Source organism: Gymnoscopelus microlampas, assembly GCF_963454915.1.
Source record: "Gymnoscopelus microlampas genome assembly, chromosome: 3".
Lineage (NCBI taxonomy): Eukaryota > Metazoa > Chordata > Actinopteri > Myctophiformes > Myctophidae > Gymnoscopelus > Gymnoscopelus microlampas.
In genome coordinates this window covers 51,308,547-51,332,430 of record NC_139940.1, presented here as the reverse complement: position 1 = coordinate 51,332,430, position 23,884 = coordinate 51,308,547, and the positions used below count along the sequence as shown (strand labels likewise).

General features: G+C 42.5%; 2 protein-coding genes across 2 annotated transcripts; both read left to right on the top strand.

The window, feature by feature from the left end:
• Positions 1-1,071: 1,071 nt before the first annotated feature.
• LOC311038796 (free fatty acid receptor 2-like) lies at positions 1,072-2,088 on the top strand (the record flags this gene model as incomplete). The annotated part of the gene is made up of 1 exon (XM_084048400.1): positions 1,072-2,088. One exon carries the CDS (start codon positions 1,072-1,074, stop codon positions 2,086-2,088), a length of 1,017 nt encoding a protein of 338 aa, XP_083904526.1.
• A 4,452-nt stretch (positions 2,089-6,540) lies between these two features.
• On the top strand, positions 6,541-23,812 carry prpf3 (PRP3 pre-mRNA processing factor 3 homolog (yeast)). The gene is made up of 17 exons (XM_084047869.1): positions 6,541-6,702; positions 9,207-9,360; positions 10,851-10,981; positions 11,146-11,316; positions 12,445-12,525; positions 13,416-13,699; positions 14,132-14,250; positions 14,336-14,523; positions 15,451-15,617; positions 16,649-16,731; positions 17,492-17,641; positions 18,496-18,595; positions 19,751-19,864; positions 19,954-20,072; positions 20,345-20,422; positions 20,601-20,656; positions 21,234-23,812. Exons 2-17 carry the CDS (start codon positions 9,216-9,218, stop codon positions 21,384-21,386), a joined length of 2,139 nt encoding a protein of 712 aa, XP_083903995.1. The 5' UTR covers positions 6,541-6,702; positions 9,207-9,215; the 3' UTR covers positions 21,387-23,812.
• Positions 23,813-23,884: the final 72 nt, after the last annotated feature.

Here is a 23,884-nt window from a genome sequence, read left to right as displayed (position 1 = left end):
GATTATTACTGTGACACTATATTTGTCTATATGTACAGGTATATGCTATTTTCTTTCTAGTATCTATACTTTGACTCAAGTACTGAGGTTGAGTACTTTGTCCACCACTGGTCACTCACTGTATATCTCACCTGTGAAACTGAGCCACGACTCTTTTGCCTCTGTAATGAGCTGCATTTTTATTTTATTTTTTTATGACTCTGTTTTTCATCTTTATCATGTGGACAGCAATCGACAGTGCTGTCCTCAATCTATCTAATCTTCTCCAATGGTAATAATTTCATCAGCTCCTCGATCCACATGAGGAAGGAAGCTGAGCTGCATTTTAAATGCTAGGCTTTTTAAATCTTCCTTGAAGTCGATAGATAGATTGATCGATTGATAGATAATAAAACAATAAAATGTCAGAAATGTGCGGCGGAAAGTAACTAAGAACATTTACTCAAGTACATTTTGAGGTACCGCTATGCACTTTTACTTTACTTTTACTAATTATTTGAAAGCTTTACTTTCTAGTTACTTTGCAGATTTTAATTATTAATACAAAACCCCGGCCCCCTATTCTATATATTTAAAGGACCATAACACTTTGGTAGAGGTTTGGCTTGTGTAGTTACCTTGCCATGATAAAACAAAGTTGCTCCATTGATTAGAAATTGATAATTCAAAATATGCTTCTAATTGACTTACATTGTACAGTGAAACAGCTCTCAAAGTATTTTTTTTTGCCTGTAAGCGAACACAAACAAAGCTTCTGCCCGTATAAAACATCACACAAACTGTTTTTTTTTTTTTAAACACAAATGTTAACTTTCCTGTTGATTTTACAATTTGAAGTTGTGGATCCAGATCCACAGATTCAGTCCGGGTTTTCCTCCTGATAAAAATAGACAAATGGGTCCTTGGCCTGTAAAACGTTGAATTATATAATAAGGAAAATGATAATTATATGAAGATAAGGAAAATTAAGTGCTCCTTTAAGTAAGAAATCTGAGTACTTCTTACAACCACCTTTGACTTTCATTTGAACATTAATGTAATGCTGATGTTATTTCCATCCTTCTCTTCAGAATGCTGCGAGCTGATTTTGGCAGAAGCCTTGTGCTGTCTGTCTACAACATCACCTTTGTGACGGGCTTCCCGGCCAATGTCTTTGCCTTCTGCATCTTCTTCATGAAGGTGAGACAGAAAGCCAAGCCCATTGACGTCCTGCTCCTCAACCTGATCATCTCTGACCTCCTCTTCCTCTCCTTCCTGCCCTTCAAAATCCACGAGGCGGTAGACAACATGGAGTGGAACATGCCGAAATTCCTATGTCCATTATCCCGATTTGTGTTCTTTGGCACCATTTACAACAGCCTCTTGACTCTAACTGCTATCAGTGTTGACCGTTACCTTGCAGTAGCCTTCCCCATTAAGTACAAGCTACGTAAACGGCCTTTGTACGCAATGCTGGCAAGTTTAATCTTTGTGGTCGCAATTTTAACACATGGGAGTATAATTTACATCATGGATGCACGTTTTAAATCCAACCGCACCATTAATCAAACAGATTCGATCAAGCAGATTTGTTATAAAGGGTTTTCACGACAGCAGCTTGATGTATTGTTGCCTGTGCGACTGGAGATCTTCCTGGTGTTCTTTTGTGTGCCATTTCTCACATGCAGCTTCTGCTACATCAGCTTTGTCCGAATACTTTCCCGACGGTCCAACATCAACACCAAGAAGCGCTTCCGGGCAATTGGCCTGGCTTTGGCGACACTGGTGGAGTTCATCATCTGTTTCGCTCCATACAACCTGTCTCACGCTGTGGGGTTTGCACATTGGAACAACCCCGCGTGGCGTGAGGTTGCCCTCCTTACTAGCACCTTCAATGCCTGCCTGGACCCTTTTGTCATCTACTTCTCCTCCACTGAACTCAGGAGAGCATTTAGAGTCCTTCTACAGAAGCTGTCAGGGAGACTGGAGAGGCTGCAGTGTTGTTCCAAGGCTCTGCACTGCCCCTGGCTGTCAGACTCAGGACCTCACCATGCAACACAGAATGCAGAAAGCTCAAATGACGTGTCAGCTACTTGCACTTCCTGTTAGTCTACTGCTATTAGGCCTGCACATTGTTCCACCTGTATTGTGTATAAAGGACGTTTTCAGACTTGCTATTAAACAAACCTGTGTTCACGCAATTGTTTATGGTATAATCATTGTTGTTATAATTTTTCTATTTTAGTTTTGATCTTTTCCTCAACTAGTTCGGGCTGCTATACACGGCCCCCACACCTACGTCGCACCGCCAATCTGAGATCTATTTATCTGTCAGTCCTTGTCCTTTTTATGCCCATATATTTAGACCCTCCAGAAAAACGCGATTCAGCGATCGCATATTTCGCAACTTTCGGCATATTGTGCAACTTTTCACTGCATAAAATCACATAAAAACCCTGCATCTTTCATCGCTAAATCTAGGATTTTAGCCTGCATAATCAAGGATTTTGGCCCGCGTTTTTCTGGAGAGATCTCCATATATTAGAATCTCTTGTATTTGTCAGTCCTTGTCCCTTTTATGCCCATATATGGAGATCACTGATGTCATCAGTATATGCCCATATATGGGCATGCTGATATTCCCATATATGGAGATCTCTTTATCTGTCAGTCCCTGTCCCTTTTTTTAATTTATATTTTTAGCGGCGCTAGTCGCTCTATACCTTTAGGTATAGAGCGGATCCTGCTCTATACCTGACTTTGTCCGTGTTCACCGTCAACGTTCTGATTGGTCAGACCCGTCAACGTTCTGATTGGTCAGACCCGTCAGCGTTCTGATTGGTCAGACCCGTCAACGTTCTGATTGGTCAGACCCGTCAACGTTCTGATTGGTTTGACCCGTCAGCGTTCTGATTGGTCAGACCCGTCAACGTTCTGATTGGTCAGACCCGTCAACGTTCTGATTGGTCAGACCCGTCAACAAAGTGATTAAATTATAAATATATTATCTTTTATTTTGCCATTCATACTCTCACATTTATATAACCCTATACACACCATCTGCAGGACATTACAAAAATAAGCTTTTAATTGAGAAGTGTTTGTGTCTCACCCTGCCAGAAAAAACAGGATTGGCAGCCTCTTCTCTAGGTGGTTTAATGGAAAGAGCAGTGCCATCTTAGAACTTAATATACTGTATTATCAAACCTAATCAAACCTCTTTCAGTGGCATACAATCAGAGAGTGAGAAAGAGAGAATGTGAGAGAGTGGTCATACAAAATAAAAGGTCTCACATCTGCTATAAAATACCAACATTAAAACCAAAAAATATCTTCATCTTCCACCCAGTCTGGAGCATGTTTCAGGTAGGCTACAAGTTACTTGAAACCCCCAAAGAACTTTGAGAAAAACCCATCATCCCGCATGTCAGAAAAAGGGTTTTCACCACCTGGAACAAGAGGACCAATGTGATCATCATGTGATTGTTTCAGGCTCCCAGGGCCTCCTGAACGTGTAACTGTGGTTTCCTCGTTCCCCTGGCCGCCTCTGACTGTCCGCCTTTCCTCTACAGTCCCATCAGGTCTCACCACCTTGGTGACGCTGACAGATTGGAAGAATGATATAATAATAATGAATTGCAATAAGGAATGAATGAAGAAGGAACGAACGAAGGAGGAACGAATCCTCGGCTGATTTGGTGACTCAGCAGGGGGCGGGGACAGAATCTGGTCCAGGACCTGATCCAGACCTCCCGAAGACACAGCAGAATCCAGATCTGTGTCTTCCCTTCTCTCAGTCTCTGGACCCCTCTGTGGTCGCCCTCTCCAAATATCTGAATCTCTGAACTTTTGGGCCCAGTCATGGAATGGGGACCTGGGCAAGTGTGGAGCCCCAGAGGGAGGGGTGCCATCACTTCTTGGCTCTCCTGATGGGGGTCCTTCTTGGAGGGGACATTTCAATATAAAATCTCTCAGAGCATTCCCACTGGATTCTCCATGATTGTCGCCAGGAACCCCGAAGAATCCACAAAATAAGTCAAAAACGCTCATTTAAATGTCAGCTGTTGCGTGTAAAGTCAGTTCATCCTCAGGTGTGTTGATGTCCAGGCAGGCAGGTCATTTTATGCCCATGGAGATCCCTGATGTCATCAGTATATATGGGCATGCCCCCTTTTGTGCCCATATATGGAGCTGATTTGTTTGCTGATGCCATGAGGTTACAATGAGGTTAGACAACACACTCCATATTTGGGCGTAGCTGCATTGGGAACTCATTATATGATATGGCTGAGTCATGGTGACATGAGTGTGATGTCAGAGGTTCGCCTGTGACATGGTGTGATGTCAGAGGCCGGTCCTCCCGTAAGCCAATTTTAACTTTTTTAACTGCCAGTTTACTGTTTGGAATTCATTTATACTGTACTTATTATTATTGTTCATTAAATATATACTTTACTTTACTTATTGTAAATCATTTGGCTTCAGAAAGGCTAAGTTTAGTTTGACACTTTAATCAGGATGAACCATTTATTGCAATGCTATTGCATTCAGTTTGGCGTTGTGCCTCTGCTCCTGAAATACTACAGATTATCTGTGCATGATACATAATTTGAGATCACTAACCCCCCAGAAGCAGAAGAGAAGATACAGAGTTATTGCATGAATATTGAACCCTTCAAGGGCATAAGTTAAAGCTACACTATGTAACTTTCCTCTGCTACGCCAGATTTGAACCTGGTTTCCTGTGCAAGTGCTGACATTTTTTTTTCACCATTGAGCTAATAGAACCTGCCTGCTTGCTCAGGGGATAAACTGAATCTGTTGTTGACACATTTGTGTCAGATCCTGTGTCTTGGTGAGACATGACCTTTGACACCATTTAAATGTCTCAACAGAAGAGCAGGGAGACAAAATACAACCACATTTATTGTATAAGTTGTATTATATTAACATATAACATACAGATTGGACAAAATGTAATACACATGAAACATACAATCCACAGAAACATACATTTAAATATTGAGCGAACTCTTCAAAGGCACAAGTTAAGATAGATATAACATCACACAAGCCACAGAATCATACATTTAGCTTAGATGGCAGAGGAGGAGGCTGGGGAGGTGGAGGGAGTTTGCTCAGCATGCTCAGCATGAAGAGTGAACAGTGTTCTGATTAAAAAGACCGCCTAGATTGAGGGCGTACGTGTTGTCTTTTTCTTCTTTTTTCAAAGATTTGTTGTAGGCTTTTCTGCCTTTATTGATAGTTTTCATGGACAGGAAAGAGGGAAAGAGAGGTGGGGAGAGACACGCAGCAAATGTCGTTGGGAATGGGACTCCCCGCCAGATCCCCGCCAGGCTGGGTTGGGTTGCCTACCCGCACCGTTGTGAACACAATTTGAGGGAGTAGTATGAAGTGTGTTTTGAAGAAAACATACAATTGTAGATTTTTTTTTCTGGCACAAATGGGCGGGGTCTATATGTGGACAGGAGTTGCATCATGAGCCAAGGAATCCAGAGATATTTTATTTTGACTTTACGCCCTGTACTGAAATTTCCGTGAGGTCCCCGGACAAACTCTGAGTAATTCAGTAATATAAAATAATCAGATTTTTCTAGCTTTCTTGAAATCGAAAAGTTAAGAGAATTTGAATAAAACACTGTATTTCTTTTTAAATAAAATGCGTACTAGCCAAAAACATAAAACATGTATTTATTACAAATTTTCTTTTACCAAAATGTAAAAAAAGAGAAAACAAAAAAGGAGTAATTTAGATAGCAAGATACTAGGTTCATTGTTTACCTGGTACCCTCCAGGTAAACAATGAACCTAGTATCTTGCTATCTAAAGGAAATAATAACCTGTACAGTTTAACTATAGGGTACCGTACCCTATAGTTAAACTGTACAGGTTATTATTTCCTTTTTTTTTTAAATAAATAGGCCTAAATAGTAGGCCTACATTGTTTAGACTGATGCATGGTTCACGATGCGATGCGTTGTAACTTGTGAGTTTGCAGATCTACTATTTTCAAAATATCTAGAATTAAATCTGAACAACTTTGAATATTTTGGTCATTTGGACAATACAAATGGGGGTACCTGGCACAAAATATTTTCAGATTGGGGTCAGCAGCCAAATACATGTTAATTTGGGGGTGCTGGACATAAAAAAGTTTGAGAACTGCACTATATAGGAATGGTTCTCAAAGTGGATCCCAGGCACTCTTTGGATTCCTTTAGGTGGGTCTAAATTGACCCGTACAAGTCTGTAACTCTCACAGTATACCAATGGAAGTTCCATTGGTATACTGTGATTTGGTTCCATTGGTATACTGTGAAAGTTCATTTGGGTCCATTTGGTTCCATTTGTATTACTGTCAGAGTTAAGGGGAGACCTTGTCACCTTGACATTTAAAAGTTTTAGGAACTGCGGACAGGTGGTTTCATTCTGCAGGTTAATATCCACCTACAGGTGGCAGTAATGAGCGAAACACACGCACACGCTGCAGTGTGTCAAAAATAAGTCGTCTGTTCATTGTTCATTTCCGCTTCCGGGGTAGCTGGTGTGGAACGTCGTGGTAACGCCGAAGACACGAAAAGTTTGTCATCTAAACTTCTTCACTGTGGAACATTTAAAAACTCCTCAAACCAACGACATTCATTCAGCTCGATGTGTACAAACAGCTGAACGTCAAGACAACCGAACACACACGCCTGCTGGGTGAGTGGAAGCACCTGCTGTTGTTAGCTTAGCATCGCCCTGCTAACGCGTTAGCATGCTAGTGGAGATTAGTTCGGCTAAACAGGCTAGCTTTTTTGGACCAAACAACAAACAGAACGCTGGATGCCTGTGTGGGTGTTTTGGCTGTTGTTGCCGTGTCGTTGGAGGTCTGTTTACTGTTTGTTTGTTTGTCGTCGTCGTTGTTGTTGTTGTTGTTGTTGTCACCACCTCAGTAGGCTCAGCGTGAGCCTGACTCTTTAGTGGTTGCCACAGTCCTGGAATGTCTGTGTTATTCCATACACTGCATGTAAACACAGCCATAGAACACACTCCATCTTTTTCTGTATGCACATTTTAAGGACCCCCATTAACTCTTGAGTGTTCAAAATGGAACCAAATAGACCTTTACGGTTCCGTTTTGTACACTCAGAGTTGCAAATCTGTAAGGGTCGATTATTAACCACTTCAAGGAGCCATGAGGGTGGGCACTAAGGACATATGGGCACCTCAATGTAAAGTTGGCCATTTTGTTAAAAATAAATAAATAATTATATATATATATATATATATGGGAAATGTTTTTAAAGTTCATGATGTGAACATGCTTAAACATTAGACAATTAAGGTCTAATATTTCTACAAATGCTACAAAACCTGTATATCCAGTCATTATGGGCCATAAACAAGAAGTTGAAGGATAGAATTAAGTCTGATTATGTACCGTGCATCATATATACTTAGACCATTTTTCAAATATTAGTAATATTTTGTACAAAATAGACAATTTTACATCAAGGTGCCCAGATGTCCCTAGTGCCCACCTATAATCAATATTCTATGTATGCAATGACATGGACAATAATGGGGCACCCACATTTGACAGGTGCGTTGTCATTGGTGCAGGTAATGGATACAGCAGGTACAGTGGGAGACCTCTGGACATCTCAGTGTCGCTGATTGTTGAATGTTGTGATGTTTGCAGAATTGATGAGAATATGTGAATAATCTAGAATTTGTTTTTAGTCATGTGGACCCCAGGAATATTAACTGTCGCTCCGGCGTCAGCTAATGGGGATCCATTTAATAAACAAACAATTTAATAAACAATAATCTCACATTTCACATAGTGTGAGAAAAAGTCGCTTTCCACATGTCAAAGCCATTTAGCCTATACTTTTTAGAATGGCTTCTAGATATTCTAGAGATCTCCTTAGTGCACCATTGTGTTGTTCAGATCTAAAGTCCAAACAACCCTTACGGGTCCATTTGGTTCCTGAGGTGGTCGTCAGTCTTCCGAAAAAAAATGGTGCCCAGAGGTCTCAGATGCCCGATGTACTAGCCTGGCATGGGCAGACTAATATCACTGCGTAGATATTGGTCTGGAATCTCTGTTTGGAACCTGCATTTCCAAGGGGCTGATTTAAAACCGGCATAGACCATATTCACACGGCGGCCATATTGCCATTAAGTTAATAAAATGCCACCCCGGTTTCCATGGCAACGGGGTGGCATTTTCAATGCTAAATTCCAAAATGGCCGCTGTGAATATGGTCTGTGAATATGGTCTATACTTGGCCCTGATTGGTGCCCCACAACTTAGGGGGCAGCGAAATCCAATCACACACCAAATCTGCAGAGGGCATTTTCTTTATTTTTTTTGCACTGGCAGATGTCTGGTTTCTAGGCTACTGATGTACAGGTCTGGTTACTATTGTGATCACACTTATTCTAGCCATTGTTCTAGTGATTATCTTTCACGATTAATTAATTAATTACATAATTGAGAGCTGCATTGTTTACATTTTTTATATCAACAAATCAACGCAAAGCAAATACACCTTCATTAATCAAATTAACCACTTAAGCCCTATTTTATACTTCCTCATACAATATAGCCGACAAATTAATACAGCCGATTTATTAACATTGATCACTTTCCCTAATCGATTAGTTGGATTAACTGCTTACCGATTTGATTTGTGGTTTAGTTTACTGTCTGGATGTGTGAGTCCTTTAGATGATTCGCGCTGCGTTTCGAGCTTGTTGTTCTGCTACTTTTGATGCTTTATTGCTTTTGTGTGACGCCGCAGTATGATCAAGTAGGGTGTTAACCCATTAAGACCTGAGGCCGATTAAGAAAATGTTATCTAAATCCTAACGCCTTAAAAAATATATATATATTCAAAGATTTGCACAAATTTTCACGATTTTACAAAAAATAGCAGATCTACAAGCTCATAGCGCGGCACTCGGTGCCGCGCTATGAGCTTGTATATCTGCTATTTTTGAATAGCCTAAAGAAATCTAAAAATGGCACCGATGCGTTCCCGGTCTTAATGGGTTAATTTACCAAAAAAAGTTGGTAAACTCAAGCAAGTTTGAATATGGAGACGGGAGGTTTGTGCCCGACGGCAACGCTTTTCTTTTCATTCAGCATCAGATTATAACGGAAATGTTTTCATCCAGGATCAGATTTATAAACCGTTATGTTTTTTTGGGTTCAGGATCAGAGGATGTCCCTGCCGAAGCGAGAGGTGGAGGAGCTGAGGCCGTGGGTGGAGCGCACGGTGAAGAAGGTTCTGGGCTTCTCGGAACCCACCGTCGTCACCGCAGCTTTGCACTGTGTCGGCAAAGGTCTGGACAAGAGGAAAACCACAGGTCAGTGTCTCCTGCTTCATCTCGTTCACTATAGGTCAGTGGTTCTCAACCTGTGCCCAATTTATTTTTTTGGGGGGGTCCCCAGATAATTTGCATAATGTGCAACATTGTTCTACGTCTCAGTGGGACGCTTTGTGAGCTTGTAGATCTGCTATTTTCGACAACGAGATTTGTTGTAGAATGGGAGGTCCGTGGTCTATGTATATCAAACTGGGGGTCTTTTAAATAAATAAAAAATATTATGCTGTAAGGTAGGCCCAAATGACTGTGAATTATGTCAGGTTATGCACATGTGTCACCGTGTGTCTTTTTGTTTTTTATTGTAATTGTATTGTGTGCAGCTGGTCCTCATCTCCAAGACACATTTCACTACAGAGAGGAGACCAAATAAAGGAACCTTTAACCTTTTATTGAGACAGTCAGTAGAGAAACGGCGTAAGCGAGACAATGGTACAGTTGAGACATTGTAGGAGAGACAGCTAAGGTTCTGGTTCATTGGACCCTAAACCATGAACGGATCATGGTCATGAAGTATTAATACAATATATTCAGAACAACCAGCAGTCCAGTCCTCCTGATCCGTGGAGTGGATTCATGTTTTCACTGCAACCAAACCCCGACTGATCTAATCTGAGTTCCCAGAAGTTTTCGCCGGCTCTGCGAGGAACTTCTGGGCCAGAGCCCTGGGATTTGTGGGCGGGGTGTAATTTACGCTCTGAATCTGAGCGGACACGCCTCTTACCGGTCTGGAGCTGTGCAACTCGTCTAAAAAGTCCGACGAGAGGCAAACAGCAGTACACAACAATGGCGGCCGCAATTTCTCAAGGGGAAATTGCTTCCTGTCGATCCTATGTAGATGCAACACCCACTGCATGTGGATCCCGCCCCTTTTCTTCATTGGCTGTTGATTTGAATCACAACGCAGTGGCCGCGCCCCCCGCTGTCCAAACTCCGAGGCAATGCCTCCCAGACTAGATCTAATCCAACCAAAGAGGAAGAACCATAGACATATAAAGGTAGACGCCTCCTCTGGCTCTGAAGCGTCTGTATGGCGCGCGCGCTTCCACTTCCGGGGGGGGGGGCAGCTGGAAATTTCCGTGTGCGTCACAGAAGGGGGTGTTCAGTAGGCCAATCAGAGGCAGGTGGGGGCGGGACAACTAGATTCTGACTAGTTGTGGAAGTCCTGGAAAAGACGCGCTGCGATTGGCCAGTAGTCAACACGCTGTGATTGGCCAGTGCCTGTACCTCCCCCCCCCGGAAATATGGCGGCCACCATACGAAACAGGTCGCTCCAACAAACCGCAGAGGCCAATGAGGTATCTAGGTTTCTATATCTGTGGGAAGAACTACATAGTGAGATCAGCTGATGTTTAGCTGGAATGAAAACCTGGATCCATCCACACTCCATGGATCAGGACTGGACAAGTCTGTCTCTGGACTCTGTTGTTTATCTTCTTCCTCTGACCCCCCCCCCCCCCCCCCACTTCCAGACCAGCTCCGTCCGTTTCTCGACGATTCAGCCGGAGGATTCGTTGAGCGACTGTTCGAGGCCCTGGAGGAGAGCCGTGGTGCCCGCGGCAACCGGGGAGCCGGAGACAAGAACCGCAAGAGAGACTTGAAGGTAAACAACCAATCTCCACGGTAACCCACGTGGATGAGAACCTGAACGTAAACACCAATTGCCATGGTAACAGATTGGATGAGACTTGGTGCACAACAATCACCATGTAAAACTGTATGCACAGAATGTAAGTTTTGAGGAGTCTTTTTCTTGTGTTTGTTGAGGATGTTTTTGGAGATGATGCCGACTTGGGCTCAGTGAAGGAGGTCCCCGCAGAGGCCAGCGACCCGCCGGTGACCAAGAGGAAACGAGTGCCTCGTTTCGAGGAGGTGGAGGAGCCCGAGGTCATCCCCGGACCCCCCGCGGAGAGCCCCGGAATGCTCACCAAGATGCAGGTAAACACGCACACCTGAACGTAACGCACACACCTGAACGTAATGACCCCCCGAGCCACCCGAGTGAATCCATGGTCTTTATATTTAGTCGTGGCTCTATTAGGGCTGTCATGTTTACAACATTTAAGTTGATGATTAATTGTCTTGACAAATAATTGAGTTTAACCATTTTAATTGTGTTTTTGGCATGGAACATTTGAACATGAAAATGATATTTGCCTCATAGGCTTTGTAATAAAAAAAAATGCACAGGGCATATATGACATAACTTAAATAAATATACAAAGAAATTACTGACATTTTATACTTTCAAAAGAAAAATAAATACTAAATACTATAGGAAATACTATCGGAAATAGATGATCTACATGTAAGCTTGTAGAAAAGCTATTTATGCTTTTTTATATTTTAAAATGTATGCAGATCTTTGCAACATGGAAACAATTATGACGATTATGCAAAATATTTGCCATTATCGCGAATAATTGTGTTTATACGATCATGTAGTAATTGTGACAGGCCTAGCTTCTACTGATGTAACTATGATAGATGTATAGCTTTGTGTAGCCTGTCTGTTCTGTCTATTTACCTGTGTTGTTTTATTGTTGTTGAACAAATAATATGGAAGAAATCCCTGTTAACTCATTCAGTGACAATTAAATAAAATAAATATTGCGTACAGTGCCAGCGATTTTTCAATTTTCTTACCCTTTTCAAGTAGTCACAGAATATTTATCTCCAGTACGATCGATCCCCTGATGGTTCCTAATCACAGCGGTTTTACTGTGGTTCCGCGAAAGAAAAGAAAAATGTCATCGCGACCTCCCCATTCAATTTTATACGAATGTTTTTTTTTCCGCAATGGCGCAACGTGCCAATGACGTGTTTGACGTGTTTTCAAAAACACGTCATTGGCACGTTGCCAAATTTGCGGAAAAACACGTCGAACACGCCGATGGCACTGAATGAGTTAATCTTGGTGCTGCTTGCTGGGTCTGGGTCCATTGGGGTGCATTTCTTTATATTCTGAGTTAAATGAGGGCTGAGGATCTTGGTGTGGTGTGAATATCTGGTGCTGAACTTTAAGACGTCCATCATAACATCTCTGATGTCCTTCTGTGTGTTCAGATCAAACAGATGATGGAAGCTGCAACCAAACAGATCGAAGAGAGGAAGAAACAGCTCAGCTTCCAGTCTCCTGCTCCTCCGGTATGCACTGTTCATGGATGGATTCAAGTGTTCAGTCGCTACGACTGATTTTAGTCATTTGGGTTCCACAGAAGTCTTCCAAGGAATCATGTCGTGCACCGAAAATAGCCCATCTACAAGCTCACAACGCAGGGGCGTTGTGAGCTTGTAGATGTGCTATTTCCTGTCATTAGTTTAGTTATTTTAAGATGAAAGGGTAATTGAAGTGTTCAAACTAGCAATAGATTAGATTAAAGAGTGTTTGAGTTGGTCAAACTAGCTATAGAATGCATGTTCAGCAGTAGCAGTAGCCTATCTTCCAAAAAAAACCTAATGATGGTGATATTTGATAAAAGCAAAAATAAACACATAGCAGTGATTTACGTTTTGGACATTGACAATATGTCAAGTCCAGCGGGGGTAGAAACTTGAGTATTGGAATTTTCTCCTCTTTTCCTTGTGTAGCCCCTATCCTCCTCCTATTCTGTCCTCCTTGTCTCTCCTGTCTCCTTTCTCTCTCACCTCGACTCCTCTTGTCTCATCAGGTGTGCATGGGAGTTGAAACATAACTTAACGTATTAAAGGTTCTCTATCAATAAAGGTTATTATTATTATTAGGGGTGTGGGAAAAGAATATTCGAATACGAATCGCGATTCTCATGTTGGACGATAAAGATTCGATTCTTTTTTTTTTGTATAATGACATTTTTGAGAAGTGGCAAGTTCTGGGCTGAAACTGTTTTTTTTCTCGATAGAGAATCGTTTTGAATAAAAAAAAAAAAAATTGAATCTGGAAAAACGTTTTTGAATTGAGAATCGTTTGTTTTGAAAAAGTTTGAATCGAATCGTGAGATGGCAGAAGATTCACAGCCCTAGTCGTTATGATTCTAATCTTATTGGCTCTCCCCCAGCGGCTGCCCCTGCCCACCCCGCATCCCATGATGGACGCGCCAGTGTCCAGGCTCCTCCCCCCTCCCTCGGGCCCGCCTGGGGGCGGCGCTCCGTCCATCCCGCCGTCGCAGGCGGCCACGTTCATGAACGACGCCATCGAGAAGGCCCGCAAGGCGGCGGAGCTGCAGGCGCGCATCCAGTCCCAGTTGGCCATGAAGCCCGGCATCCTGGGAGCCCTGGGAAACACTGGGCCGCACAACCTGGTGGCCCTCGCCAACCTCCACGCCATGGGCATCGCCCCGCCGTAAGTATACCCTACAACTAGTTTAAACAGAGTTCGGAAAACATTAAACGTGCCTATTTTATATAGAGCTTAAACATGCATGTGTTCTATAGAGCATTGCTTTTGAAACCTTTTCATGTCAAGCACCCCCATATTTATTTGGCCACACACCCCGACCTGAAAATATTTCGTGCCAGAAAAAAAACATTTTCGATCTTTTTCAAATATTTCAACTGAGCTTGTAGATCTGCTATTTTTGAGTAGCCAACATATAAATAAAACAAACAAAAACACTAAGAAAGGCTAAAGACCAAGTGTGCAGTTAGCTGCTAGAAGAGAGATGGGTTTTGAGTTGAGTTTGGAGGATATCGACACGAGTAGGAAAATAAAAACCATGTTGGAAAGAAGGACTTATCCTTTGGTCTGTGTGTGTGTGTGTGTGTGTGTGTGTAGTAAAGTGGAGATAAAGGAGGTGAATAAACCAGCTCCTCTCATCCTGGATGATATGGGACGGACGGTCGACGCCAGCGGCAATGAAGTGGAGCTCACACATCGCATGCCCACGCTGAAAGGTACACACCACGTACAGTACGTTCAAGTTCAAGGCTTTATTGTCCAAACATAAAATTAAAAAAATGTGTGTGTGTGTGTGTGTAGCTAACATCCGTGCGGTGAAGAGAGAGCAGTTCCGCCAGCAGTTGAAGGAGAAGCCGGGAGAGGATCTGGAGTCGACGTCCTACTTTGACGGGCGGGTGTTCATCACCCCCGCCCAGCGACCACGCAAGGCCTTCAAGTTCCACGAGCAGGGGCGCTTTGAGAAGATCGCACAGAGGATCCGCACCAAGGTTAGATACGTATACATGTCTGTGACACTGCTTTCTGAGTGTTTGGTAACGGGTGCGGGTAACAACCAGAAGCCAATGAAGGGAACACAGAACGAGGGAAACGGGGGGGGAAAAAAAAGGTTGAAGACCACCAGTATTTAATTTAGGTTGGGATCCTATAGGATTTTAACGATTGTGGTTCGTTTTGGCCTTCATTATACATTTCGATAAGCACATTCAATTAATACATGCTGTGTTGCATACATATTATTGTAGTGGTGTAGTCGATCCTTACAGGTCTGTAACTCTTGAGTGTACAAATGGAACCAAATGGACCCGGATCCCTCAACCCTAATTAAAATGTCTTAAAGGTATTGTAGGGAACATTAAGCCTAAATTTAAAATATATATATATATATATATTTTGCATTTTTCCCCTCTATCAGCCACTATATAATGATGCTGGGGTGTTTATATGCATTGAAACACAGTCCTCCTTCTGAAATCCGTATTTTCCCTAATGTTTATGTGTTCTATGTTTATGTCCGGTACGTAAATTAACGCACGCATGTGCGCGTCCGTGCGCGTCCGTGTCCGTATGAACGTTTACTTTCGGTTTTAAAACGCTCTCAAACTTCGTTTTTGAGGCACAGAATTTAATTTTAAGATAGCGTGTGGATAGAATTTAGTTGTTTAACTTCATATATGTGGTCAATTTATCATGAAAGAGCCTATTTAAAAATAAAAATTCAGAGAACCAGCAGGGCGGGAATTTCCGCATATTGTATCCCAATAAAGCAACCTGTTTTCGGGCACCATGCCTTCAAAAGAACCTCTCTATGGAGGTCCCTCCTACGTCACCCCCTGGTGGTCGGGGAAAAGTACTGCTGCTGTTTATTTACCTCTGAACTCCCTAGTATCCCTTTAAATCTAACTTTGTGTTCTCAGGCCCAGTTGGAGAAGCTCCAGACAGAGATCGCTCAGGCTGCCAAGAAGACGGGCATCCAGGCCTCCACCAAACTGGCCCTGATCGCCCCGAAGAAGGAGCTGGGAGACGGGGAGGTCCCCCACATGGAGTGGTGGGACTCGTACATCGTGCCCTCCAATATAGAAATGTAAGACCATCTCATGGATTAAAGTTCTCCGTCGCCCTGACTGTTTTCAGTCATTCGGATTCCATTGAAGCCAGCATGTCTTCTATGGAAGCATGTTGCACGGCGACAATGGCCAATCTACAAGCTCTCAAGCTATATTTTCGATTTTCTCATTCAAGACGACGTCCAGACGGTGGTTAGAAATAAGCAAGGTAGTAACAAACATGCTTCCCACTGGCCGTCTCACTCTCTCCCTTGGCCGGCAGGCTACTAACACTAGTCCTCAGCTGCGGTGAGTGAGATTCCATAGCCTGAAGGGATGGGACCTGCTGATTAGTTGCAAGGCCGTTTCAGACTTAAACTTCGAAATAAAATGTCCAAAAATGTCATTTCACTGTGACTCCCTCCCCAAATATTGGAGTCCTGACCACCAATATTTTGACCCATATTTCCTTTAAAAAAGTGTGAAATCTCGAAGAATATTTTGCTAGTTTATTTTTTTATGATTTTGTAACTTTATTATTATTGAACTCTGTTTGGCAAGCAACACCATGGTGCGATTGGAGTATAAAATGCTCTGTGATGTGTGTATCTGTTAGGGGTGTGCCGATACACTAATTTCACGAAACGATACGATACGATATTTGGCTCACAACTTCGATACGATTTCGATACAATACGATACGCACTTTTTTTATTATGAAAATATATGGAGGAGAAAAAAAGAAAATGCAAACAAATAATTCTGTTTTTGCATTATTCAGACATGCAAACTTGTAGCTTTTCAGCTACAATAGCCGTTTTGAATCCAAATAGTGTGACACCTGACCCGAAAAAAAAACATGTTGTCACTCTTTTCACTTCGGGGCCGTTTGCATGCCTGATTATTATGATTGTAAAAAAAAAATAAAAAAAATTCAAAAACGATATTTTTTTTTTCCAAAACGATACATATCGTCGCGAAAACGTATCGCGATATATCGCGGGACGATATATCGGCACACCCCTAGTATCTGTTGTTGTGTACTGATTCCGTTATGTCTCCCGAACAGAAACACTGAGACCTCATTTGCTGTCCTAGAGCTGCATGGAGTCACAAACCTGGTGGAACACCCTGCTCAGATGAGCCCCCCTGGTAACACACACACACACACACACACACACACACACACACACACACACGGGTGTGTAACACAGCATATGCATGGCCTACTTTAATTCAGTTTTGTGTGCAGTCCACTTTAATTAACTCAATTACCATTGTCAACCAGTAGGTGGCATACTAGACACACAGAGCATTGACTTATGCAAGTAAACAGCCTATCCAACCTGAGTGCTAGGGTATGCAGCCAGACACAAACGGGAAATAAGCGGCAAGATTGGTTGAGAGCACATGGTCTGCAGTAGTGGTTGTCAGACTGTGTGTATGATTTTAGGGGGGTCTCCAGATGATTTGCTTTATGTGCAACATTGTTTTCTAACTCGACAGTAAACAAACCAACATGCAGTATAAGAGTATACAGGGTATCTGCACATTTCTAAAGTGACAATTTAAGGATTCTTAAGACTTTTTTTAATACCTATAAATTAATCAACAAACTCTTCTATGACAAATGGGCAAATATTGGCCAAAATGACAAATATTACCCAGAAAAAGAGGCAACATTGTGAAAATAGTTCCGATATGATTATTTGGGTGGTCGCAGCCTGAAAAGTTTGAGACACTGGTCTACAGAAGTAAATGAAGTACTTGTAAGTATAAGCTCATACTGAGTTCAAATAAGCCGGTGTCAAGTAAACGTTGGAGCCATCTAGGTTAAGTGTCTTGAGACAACTTGTTGATTTCGTGCTGTATTTAAATCCAATAGACTGATGGATTGTTGTGTGTTGTGCAGTGGACACAGACGTACCGGGGGGTGTCACTCTGGGAGTCTACCTGACCAAGAAAGAACAGAAGAAACTCAGGAGACAAACCAGGAGAGAAGCACAGAAAGAACTACAGGAGAAGGTCCGACTGGGGCTGATGCCTCCTCCTGAACCCAAAGGTACGCAACTACGCATGCACACACTGTATGCACAAATCATCCAAAGATGCACACATGCAGTACATGTACATGCATAACATAAAGGTTTGCACGTACATACTGTACGTGCGTAACCCTTAACCCATTAATACCTGGAACGCATCTGTGTCACTTTAGATTTCTTTGGCTATTCAAAAATAGCGGATCTACAAGCTCTATGAGCTTGTAGATCTGCTATTTTTGAAAAAGCGTGACCTTTTTTTTTTCTTAATTTTTTTCCAAAAACTGTTTTTTTTTTTAAAGAATCGCCTCAGGTCTTAATGGATTAATGCAATATGCAGTAGATCGCCTCGTTATGGGGCCCGCTGCTGCTCCGAGATCCCCTACAGTTTAGCCTGGGACCCCCGAGGCACCCAGTTACCGTGTGTGGCCACTAGGAGGCACTGTAGGAGTCTTGGTGGGTGGAGAGGCTGTGTACCGGCAGGAGGAGACTTACACACTCGGATCCTCATTTCACCCCCCCCCCTCCCGCAAGGAGGGCAAGCCGGTGACAGTAGCTGAAAGCAGAGCATTGCAAGCGCAAGCAGCATGCACAAGCTACAGTACCAATACTACTGTTACTAACACTGCCTACTGCACTAGACGCATGTGTGTGGGTGCACACACACGGGGGGTCCGTGGACAAATATATATTAATTTGAGGGGGGTCCTTGACATGAAAGTGTTTGAGAACCACTAATTAAACATCAGGAAGCAAGCCCAAATAAGCAACTACACTTAAAAAAACAAGCCCAACATCGCTTATAATAAGCAGACCTGGCAACACTGACCCCGATCACATGACATGATGTTGATGTTTTCTCATGTGTCATCAGTGCGTATCTCCAACCTGATGAGGGTCCTGGGAACGGAGGCGGTGCAAGACCCCACCAAGGTGGAGGCTCACGTCCGAGCGCAGATGGCCAAGAGACAGAAGTCAGTACTACCTAAACTAACTTAACCACATGCACCACTGTGCGAGGGGAGGGGGGGATCTTTGGCGAAAATAGCTTTAGCTGATCTACAAGTTCACACCGTGTATCAACCTGAGCTTGTAGATCAGTTATGTGTTGCCTAAGAGATTTGGTGTCCATGGGGGTAATAGTGTTTAAATAGTTTTAAAGGACCATGTCCTTGTCAGTTCATAGCTTCAACTACATAGATATTGGCTGTTTTCCTGTCTAAGGAACGCGTCACCCATTTTCAACCTCATCTACATATAAGATGGTACCATTTCCGTGGGCTGTGGAGAGTTCAGAAACTTGCCTACCAATAGAACTTTTTGTGCATGTGTCATTGCTCTATCGAACACTTTTTTTCTCTTCCTGAAAGGTTAGCATACTGAAATTCAAGCCACTGTTCTTGCATAAATAACGAAAACGTAAGTTTGAAATTTAGTTTGAAATGACCAAACCTGCCTGCCGATAAAGTCATTGGTAGGCAGATTTCTGAACTGTCCACAGCCCTCCTCTGAGACACTGTAGTGGAACCATCTTATAAAGAGCATTAGTGAGCATAAGAACATGGGTGAAGGGCTCCTTTCTTTACTTTAACACATTAACTGCCAAGAACGTAGTCCTACGGTCCGTTAAATCCAACTGTTAAGTGCCGAGACCGTAGCCCTACGGTCTGGGTGCTTTTTCCTTTTTTTCCGATTTTTTTTTTTTTTCAATTTTCTACACGGACCATTTTCAGTGTAACACCACCGGAAGTCGGAACTATTTGCGATCCCGTTTTTCGTTTCCCGTCGGCCTCCATTCTAAGGCGCACACTAAAAGTCCATTTTAGCCCTTGTAGTTTTTTCTCCTCGCATTTCCCATGTTAACATAAACGGTCAGAACTCAAACATGGCTGCCCCGTTTGACACGTGGTCTGCATTGCTAGACGCAGGCAGATGTCGGCGATGTATGTAAACAAAGCAGAGCTCACTTTTTTGGATTTTAACAAGGTCTATGGCGACGTGAAAAAAACAAAAAACAAAAAAACCTTGGCACTGGTGAGTACATTCTGAGATTAGCCCTTGGCAGTGGATGTGTTAATTGTTGATTTCCATAACCCTACATAATGTTGTTGTATCCATGGTCCTGCCAGGGCTCACGAGGAGGCCAACGCAGCTCGTAAACTGACCTCGGAACAGCGTAAGGAGAAGAAGGTGAAGAAGCTAAAGGAAGACCTGACTCATGGTGTTTACATCTCCGTCTACAGGTCGGTTCACTGACATCCCATCTGTGTGCGTTCATGTGCTCATGTGCGTGAACACACACTCATCTGTGCGTGTCTGTGTGTGTCTCCAGGATTCGTAACCTTCATAATCCTGCTAAGAAGTTTAAGGTGGAGGCCAACGCCAACCAGTTGTACCTGACGGGAACCGTGGTTTTACACAAAGATGTTAACATCGTGGTGGTGGAGGGAGGTGAGTTATTATGAACATGTGAATGTATGAGCACATGAATCTTTACACGTGAGTCTGTGAACACATGGATATCCACGTATGTATGTACACATTGAATCTTTAACACGTGAATCTCTTGATACATGAAACGTGTACACATAATCGAGTGACACAGTGACACGTTGAAGTTGTTAAAAGTAATCTACTGATGGTAGATTACACTAGTAAATCGTATAAATACATGCATACATAAATGCAGCCATTAGTTTAATGTGCGTTTGTTTTGTCTGAAGGTCCCAAATCCCAGAAGAAGTTTAAGAGGTTGATGTTACATAGAATCAAGTGGCCGGAACACACCTCAAAAAGAGATGGTAAGTCTTTAATACAATGTATCCATTTATTATGTTTTTGTATTTTAATTGCTGTCCATAATTGATGAATGTTTTAGTTTTTTTAGTTTAGTTTGTTCTTTAATTGCTTGGAAAGCACTTTGTAAATGTTTAAGAAGTCCCGTACAAATAAAGATGTGTGTGTGTGTGTTTGTTTCAGATCCAGACGCCTACGATGAAACCAAGAGAAACAACAAGTGCTGGTTGATCTGGGAGGTGAGGGTTCACGTACAAACGCACACACGTGACACCACACATGAGCATGTGTATATACAGACTATGTCGTCGCTGTCATGTGGAAACCTTTTATGTCTGACCGAAACGGTTACTTTTCAGGAAATGGAAAAAATAACCTGTGTTCCAATGAATCCGCTGTAGTTGTATTTAGTCACAATCTCTTGTTAAAACTGTTCATTGGTTAAATATGTATAAAACCCACAGACACACTTAAACCCTTTATTCTTTTTCAAAAATAGATCTACAAGCTCACGTGTCACGTTGCGAGCTTGAAGATCAGCAATCCTTTACTACTTTTGTGTGACACTGGAGTATGACAAAGTAGAGCATTGATTGCAACGTTAGCCTGACACTCGGCCTGAATTTTCATTTAGTTTCACTCCATTATTCAGTCTGAAAGCAATCTCAGTACAGCAGTTTTCTGAGATGAGGGCGTGGCCAAATGTGAGGCTAGCGATTCAGGGGCTGGAGCCAGGCTGGAGCCAGGCTAACGGCACGTGCACATATGTACACATGTCCTCCTAACGGTGTGTGTTGTGTTGTGTTCTCCTCCCAGGGCACAGCCAAGGAGCGCAGCTTTAATGGAGAGATGAAGTTCAAGCAGTGTCCCACAGAGAACATGGCCAGAGAACATTTTAAGAAACACGGAACGGAACACTACTGGGACCTGGCTCTGAGCCAGAGCGTCCTGGAGGGCACCGACGACTGATGACCACTCCCCGCCCCATCAAACCACACCCCTCCGACCGCACCCCAACGCTCAAAACAAAACCCCCCTGTAACAACACACACTGGTGGAGGACACTGAACACCTTCCACTGAACACCACCCCTCGTCCTGTTAAGCCCGAGTTATCCTTGGTTGCGTCTGGGTGTCGCGCACGGAAAGTAGCAGATCTACAAGCCTTGTAGACACCAGCACGCAACCAAGTTAATCAGGCATTAGTCTGCAGCCTAGTCCAAAACAAAGTCAAACTTTTTTTTTTTAGGGCCGCAACTGTCGATTATTTTCTAAGCGATTATTCTGTCGATTACTATTTTCGATTAATTGAATAATCGATAAGCATGTTTCTTTTATTATAATGTTATGTATCAACGAATCGATGAACTACTTAAGCCCTGTTTTGTACTTCGTCGGTCAACGGTATCATACAAAAAAAGGTTCAAATAGCAGAGCTTGTAGATCTTCTATTTTCACTATTTTTGAAAATTTTTGAGATAAAATTGACATGCCCAAAATAGGGATTGATTATTAATCGAGTATTTTATAGAAAATGTATTTTTTTTAAATAATCGATTGAATCGATTAGTTCGATTAACTGTTGCACCCTTACTTTCTTTCCGGCTTCAGCAGGTCTCGCCGAAACGAACAAAGTTCTGTGTGGACAAAACTGTTATATAGTCGCTGTGGCTCACCTCTAAGTTCTGAACATTAGACCCTGTCCACTTTATACAATGCTGAAAATGTGATTTTACCACATCTCTCCTCTTCCATCAACCTTTTTGATTGACTGGTTACTTTATTAACAATTGCGCAACCAATGCTAAAAGGATAACACAAAAAGCCTTGATGGCTTGTTTCCATAGTGATCCTCCGACCGAATTAACAAGTTTAATGCATATGCTTCATTGACTGCCCTGCCCCCCCACGGGTTATACTAGTCTAGGCCACCTCCTTTTTTTCCTCTCTTCACCAAATCTCTTTGCCGGAAATAGCCGATCTATAAGCTCACATGCGACGTGTTGAGGGCCTTGTAGATGAGCTATTTGTGCAAAATGTTTGCCCCAGAATAGGGATGCTAGGGTTCATGTGGTTAGTTGCCTTTTAGGTTGGGTTTGTAGTCATAAGGTTCCATTTGGTTCTATTTGTGCACTCAAGAGTTATGGGGGGCTCATTGAAATTAAAAACGATTGATAGCCTTCTTCAAAACTGTCTGCATTGAGAGCCTCTGCGGTGATGTTGAGTTAGAACATCTCTGAGGCATAAGAACTGGCAAAACAAACTTTGACAATGCACTGCGTTTGTTCGTTTGCTCTGCAATTTGTTATGCATTTTTCTTCACATTAACCTGCCAGAGATAGAAAACGTTTGACTTGGGTTTTGGAGTATGCTGCAGCATTTAGTCTGCAGAGTGCAGACGGGGACACAGCCATATGGCGAATCACAAACAAGGCACCGATGCATACATAACTGCATATAGAATACAGCACCACAGCGTCTGGATGCGTTTGTGTGTCTGTAGCATCCGCCTGCAGTCCCACAAACTGACGATGCATAGGACGACGTGTGCGTGTGTGTAAATGCTTCTGCTGAATGAATATATGATTACTGTGTGCGCGTGTGCGTGTGTGTGTGTGTGTGTGTGTGTGTGTGTGAGAGAGCGAGCGAGCGAGAGAGGCAGGCAGGGTAGTTAATTTTTCAGCTGCTTTGCGTACATTTTTTCCAATATAACTATGTCTGACAGGTTGTTGTAAATTGCTTCGTCATGAGTCATGACAGTGTTGATGAGAACCACACCGCTCTGTGTGGAAAACAACATATTATTAGCACTGTAGTGCTTCTTTTGTTATGTTGAGGTTTAAAGCTGCAATCCACAACTTTTTAAAAAGTGAATACAATGTTTATGGTGTTTGTATGGTGCAACTGCGGTGGTTGTAGTTGGTCTACCTGCTCTTCTTTTGAGACATGTAAATCCTGTGGTTGGGTAGGACCACTATTGGTTGACAAGTGGTATTGCATGATACACAATACATCTCTGCCCAAACAGGCTTCTCTCAGCAATAGTATTTTCTGTGCTCGTGTGGGTGGGGTAACCCGGGTTAGAATACTGGGTTGGACAAAAAAAGTCATGGATTGCAGCTTTAACATAACATAATGTAACTTATAGGCCTATATTAACAGATTTCAAATGGGGAAAGAAGTGGAACAGTGTTTTGGGTTTAGCATTTTACCGAAACGCAACCATAAAAACGTTTTGATTCGTTATAATTTGACACCATAAAATGAGAGTTCTAGTGAACCTTGAGTTACAATATATGAGAGGTCTTCTGTCAGGCCAACGGTGCATTTTGTCCCTTTGATGTATTCTCTGTATGTTGATACGTCTCCAATAAACACATGCAGAAGAAAACAAAACTCCTTTTGATGTTTTTACGTGGCAGGGTGTGTTATGATGTAATGAATGATGGAGCAACATATCCTAACAAA